This window comes from Pteropus vampyrus, unplaced genomic scaffold (assembly GCF_000151845.1).
Source record: "Pteropus vampyrus isolate Shadow unplaced genomic scaffold, Pvam_2.0 Scaffold329, whole genome shotgun sequence".
Taxonomy (NCBI): Eukaryota; Metazoa; Chordata; class Mammalia; order Chiroptera; family Pteropodidae; genus Pteropus; species Pteropus vampyrus.
In genome coordinates this window covers 114580-120579 of record NW_011889110.1, presented here as the reverse complement: position 1 = coordinate 120579, position 6000 = coordinate 114580, and the positions used below count along the sequence as shown (strand labels likewise).

The 6000-nt window shown below is 35.5% G+C and overlaps 1 protein-coding gene across 19 annotated transcripts in view; it reads left to right on the top strand.

Moving 5' to 3' along the window:
* Positions 1-6000, top strand: part of LOC105304106 (olfactory receptor 6B1) — a 98170-nt gene that overhangs the window by 191 nt on the left and 91979 nt on the right. For 11 of the 19 annotated variants that reach the window (XR_002776788.1, XM_023522084.1, XM_023522083.1 and 8 more), the window contains exons 1-2: positions 168-263; positions 2852-3080. Coding sequence is in view for 4 of the 19 variants with exons in the window: in XM_011378076.2 (XP_011376378.2) it covers positions 3077-3080 (4 nt within the window). In the remaining 15 variants the exon portion in view is untranslated. Of the gene's footprint in view, positions 1-167; positions 264-2851; positions 3081-6000 lie in introns of those variants that run through there. The other 8 variants (XM_023522086.1, XM_023522068.1, XM_023522070.1 and 5 more) reach the window with 7 other exon arrangements.

The window sequence follows — 6000 nt, the reverse complement described above, 5'->3', positions numbered from 1 at the left end:
TTTAGTATAACTCCTGGTACAGAGCAAGTGTTTGATATAAAGTTGCTATAACTTAATATAGAAAAAAGAACAGTTATGGTTTTAAATTCTTCTCTTAACATTCTTCGCACCCCAGGGAGTGTTTGAACTCTGGCTTGGCAAGAGTGTTTCAGGAACTTGTTTGTTTTCTTCCCAGTGTCTGCCGCCAAAAGAATACACAGGACTGAGAAGATTTTCTGAAACTTAACCTGACTATTCAATGATTCATAGGGCAATTGACTTGGGTAAGTTATTTGAAACAATTTTACAGAGAAACAGGTTTTACTTTGACTTTAACACATCACTTTTTAAAAAATATCAAATATATTTTATTAAAAAATTGCTCACACAAGTATTGTGTCACTTGGAAATAAACTTGTCTTCCTAAAGTATTGAGCAAAAAACAACATGGCTTTACACACAAATACACTTCTTTGGAAATGTTTTAGAGATAAGTAGGAAAACACCACTTGTTTTGTTGTTTGTTTGCTTTTTAAAAACTAACACACTTTAAGTCCTGATTATAGAAGTGTAAATAGTATAAATGAATCCACCATTAACCATCACCTTCATATCCATGCCACCTACGTGTGCACATACATACCTGCTGATATACTTGGAGGAGTTGCTGCATCACAGTTACTTTTGAACCCTTGGCAGACAGGACTGAAGAAAGGTTATTGATGATAGGTCTTATATATAATGCAGAAAAAAGTCACTGGTATGCCTTTAAAGAATAGGTCACAATAGAAATACTTATTGAAGACAATTTATCCCACTTTGGTATGTTTTAGTTTTTATTTGTGATTTGTGTAGTTGTTTAGTTTGAATATCTGGTTAAATGCTAACACAAACTAGTAAGCACAAAATAACTATTGATTTCTTCAATGTCTATGTTGTCAGCAATTTTTAAAACATATGTATATGTACATACACACATATTTGCCATCCGTAGCCATTAGGATACTAGGTACAAAAAAAAAAGATAAAAGCAAACATTTCTACATGGAGGAAATATAGTTCAAATATTTAGATTTAAAATGGTATCCCTAGGGAAAGTAGTTATAACGAATTTTCCAGAAAACTCCTTTGCCTATGAAAATGGACCTGATGACCCCCACAAATATTCTGAAAACTACAAGGGTAGGAAGCCATATGTTGGGAACAAAGAAGCTGGATGGGAAGGGATGGATGAGTCTTGCAGTTAGCTGTATTTTGTAGTGTGTTTTCTTTAGCTATTGGTAAATCTCAAAAAAATCAAGAGATTCAGAAGTACATTTACATAGGGCTGGGGAAGCACTGTAAACATTACCTGTCCATATTTTTATCAGGGCTTCATGGTTAGGGAATTTTCCAACTAGTTTAATGACAATATTTTCTATTCTAGTGTTAAAATAAATTGATGTACAAGTAGGTATAATACAAAAGTTTTCAGCCACGAAGCTAAACAAGCTGTTAATTTTGAACATTCTAAAAAAGTACTATTCTTGATTATAAACTATTTGCCATGAAGATTTTGAATTCTTTATTTTATCTTTTGACTCAGTGCAGAATCTTTCTTACCCCTTTAAGCATTATACATTTCTTTGCCAGTCTTGTAGCTGAGTGTCTTGTTCCAATTAATTTTGATGTAGATGACTGAAGCTTCCTTTGTAAGGGCTTGAATGTGGTATCTGACATTGTTTCATCATTTCCACTAATTATTGTGTGACACTCAATTTCTGAAAGCTCTGTTTTTAAGAAATTCCTTGAAATTTTGGACCTTACTCAAAACAATACTAAATCCTGAGTATTTTATGACTAACCATCTGAATATTACTATCTTTATAATAATGAATTATAACCTTAAGTCTCCCTAACCAATTGTGTTATAAAAGTATAATATCTAAAAATTATTCTAAAAGCTTTTAGGCTAAAACTTGAAGCTTTCAATAAATGCAGCTATATTCTGCTGTCTATATAGTTATAGAATGAATAGTATAGAAGCCATTGGAACAATGAATTTTCATGTGGATCTATCACAGGATTGTCTCTAAGACCTCAGATTCTTATCTGTATATGTTAGTTATGAATCACTTCTTTTCTTTGGTAAGTGAGCAAACAGTAAAGAAATTTTGGTTTTGGGTCAAAAAGCTACTAGTGCCTGTGTTATCATGTTCTGTAATTATGACCTGATTGTCCTTCTATCTTCACTGGCAAGGACTAATCAGTGTTTTATCGTGAAGCAAATGAGCTGTCCTTTCCTTGGGAAAACACTGTTATTAAGTAATAACCTGACATTATTAAACACTTCATTAAATTATGCCCTCATAAGAGATGAATTTTGGAAGCTCTGTATACCTCCTCTTTATGTGACACTTGATTCTTGAAGCTGGCCGTCTTGCCCAACTGAGCCACACTTGTGTGAGGTAGGTGAAGAAGAGATCTCCTACTTGAATCTCTAAAAGTAAAAGGGCAAGTTACAGAAGATAAATTTAAAATTACTTAGTTAAAAATCTGTAAGAATATTTAAAACATTCAGGGCTTCATAGATACATCACACTGAGGAGAGGCAAGTAGGATTTTGTCAGAGATACATAGAAAGGAAACTTAGTAAACAGAAAGAGTTTAAATGGTACTGAACATCATTCAGAAATCAGAATAATCTGCCATGTAGACCAAAAACTTTCTCAGCAGAAAGACAGGAATTATCCCCTATAACAAAATGAGTAGGATTTTAAGTCTAAATACTTCATTAATTTCCTTTCCTAATTTAAGAGGAGATGTTTGAGAGAAATTATGTTACAGTAAATTGAATTCCAAGAATGTAACTTTTTTTTTCCTTCATTTCCAGCTGCACAGCTGGGTCCCATTGTGTTCTTCATCTATGGATATGTTCAAGCAGAGTTTGAGTGGTGATTTGGCTGAGATGTTCTAGGAAAACTTTAAAAGTTCAGATGGGTAGGCTCTCCATATGGTCTAAGAGCCACTCTTCCAATCCCGAGTTTCCGTGATTTGTTATTTTGACATCTTTAGTTGGTCTTCAGAAACTCATGGTCCAGGAAAATAAAACACAGACATGGGTGAGTGAATTCATTCTGCTGGGGCTGTCCAGTGACTGGGGGACTCAGGTCTTTCTCTTTGTCTTGTTCCTGACCATGTACTTGGTGACTGTTGTGGGAAATCTTCTTCTTCTTCTTCTTATCAGACTGGACAGCAGGCTTCATACTCCCATGTACTTCTTCCTTACTGTTTTATCCTTTGTGGACCTTTGTTATGCAAATAGTATTGTCCCACAAATGCTGGCCCACCTGCTCTCAGCACAGAAGTCCATCCCATTCCACAGCTGTGTTCTCCAGCTCTATGCATCCCTGGCACTGGGTGGGTCTGAGTACTTCCTGCTGGGAGCTATGGCCTATGACCGCTATGTGGCGGTGTGCCACCCACTGCACTACACAGTCATCATGCATGGAGGGCTGTGCCTGGGGTTGGCTGCTGGCTGCTTGGTGGCTGGTTTAATTAATTCACTGATGGAAACAATCATCACCTTTCGGCTTCCCCTGTGCCACAATATTATTAATCACTTTGCCTGTGAGACCCTAGCTGTTCTACGGCTAGCCTGTGTGGACATCTCCCTCAACATGGTCATGGTGGCCATCTCAGGGTTTCTGGTGATCATGCTTCCCTGTTCCCTGGTTTTATTCTCCTATGGTCATATAGTTGTTGCCATTCTGCGTATTCGTTCTACTCAGGGACGTAGCAAAGCCTTTGGGACTTGTGCCTCCCACCTCACTGTGGTTAGCACATGCTTTGGGGCTACCATCTTCACCTACCTGGGGCCACGGTCAGCATCTTCAATGAAAGAGGAGAAGATGATTGCTCTATTTTATGCTGTGGTGGCACCTATGTTGAACCCTGTGATCTACAGCTTGAGGAATAGGGACGTCATGGCTGCTCTCTGGAAAGTTTTAGAGAAGTTCAGAGTTAAAGAGTAGACTGTAAGAACTTATTATTATCTATCATTGAAACTGAAAAGGAGATCAGATAAGTGTAGATGGGACTCCCACACTTACGCTAAAGAAGAATATTATGATCAGCTCCTTGCACTGAATAAAGTGTTCCTCCCCCTGATTAATGCGTTTTCTTATATAGATTGATATCAGATAATTTACGTGTCAGTGATCCATGAGAGCCTCATCTTAGATCATCTTGTCTCAGGTATCCACATTTTTTATTAGTGTATCAGTGCCCAAAGGAATGACCCACGGCTTCATCAAGCAGACCTGGTTTGTGGAATGAATAGACAGGTGAATTCCACCTACTAGGTCAACCTCTATCTTGTGGAAAAGAATGGAGAATGTCTGTTCCTCTTTCTGCATGCAATACCCCAGTTATTTGTAGAACAACCTGATTTCCTCTGGAATAATCACAAGTGGTTTCTTCATCTCTTTCTTGAATGACAGCTATTTTATAACTTTCAGTACCTTTTATGCATTAATCTAGAATGTGATATGGTATCCTGAAATAAAAAACATATTATAATATTTGTTTAGACCTCAGTATGCTGGATCTCATTTTCTTTTCAAGAAGCAAATTTGTTTTTAAGATAGCAAAATATCCGTGGCTTTACTATAATCTTATCGTGGTAAAATATATATAACATAAAATTTGCCATTTTAGCCATTTTTAAGTGTACAGTTCAGTGGCATTAATTGCGTTCGAAATGTTGTGCAAACATCACCATATTTATTTCCAAAATTATTCATCACCATAGTGTTTCATTTAACTAATTTCCCAAGACCTGTTTCCTATGAACTGGTTACAAAGTCTCCACACCCTTTGCACTCTTTTTTTTTTTCTAAAATTTAAATGTAGGTACGTATATTTAGTTTTGCTAATTTTTATTATTGATTTTCACATATCACACAGCCTGCCATGATTGTTTCGAATTTTGAATCTCCAGTTCTATTAGTTTACTTAATCTTTTTGTTCTATAGATATAATAAACAGAAAAAGTTATAAAAAGAAATATCAAAATAATACATGTCAATTATATATCACTGTGAACCTAAGTCCAGGTAGCAAAAATGGGTCCAGATATCATATATAGCCTTTTCAGACTGGCTTCTTTGCCTTAGTAATACACATTTAAATTTCCTCCATGTCTTTTCATGGCTTAATAGTTTATTTCTTTTTAAAACTGAATAATATTCCATTGTATCTACCACAGTTTATCCATTCACCTACTGAAGGACACCTTGTTTGTTTTTTTACATTTTGGTAATTATTAATAAAGCTGCTGTAAACATTTGTGTCAGGTTTTGTGTGGACATATTTTTTGATTCCTTTGAGTAAATACCAAGACCTATGATTTCTGGATCATGTGGTAAATGTATGTTTAGTTTTGCAAGAAACCGTCAAACTGTTTTCCACAGTGGGTGTACCATTTTGCATTCCCACCAGCAGTGAATGAGAATTTCTATTGTTCCATATTTCACCAGCAATTGGTGTTGTCGATGTGCTGAATTTTGGCCATTCTGACAGAAGTGTAGTGCTATTTCATTGTTGTTTTAATTTTCACTTCCCTAATGACATATGATGTGAAGCATATATTTTCATATATTTATTTACCATCTGTATATCTTTAGTGAGGTGTTTGTTAAGGTATTTGGGTCATTTTTAATCAGATTGTTTTCTCGTCAAGTTTTAAGAGTTCTTTGTCTATCTTTGATAACCGTTCTTTATCAGGTATGCCTTTTGCAACACCTTTTTTCCAGTGTGTGGCTCATCTTTTCATTCTCTTGACATCATTCACTTTCAAATTGTGACAGGAATACATATTTGCATATGCAAGAGCACGGTAACATTCGTCCTTTCATTCTTTATTAAGACTGTAACAATTACAACAAGAAAAATGTGAAAACAACTTCAGGCAACAAAAAATGGCTTAAATAAAGAACTGGGAACATAAAAATTAAGTGTGAATAAGACAAGCAATGAGCT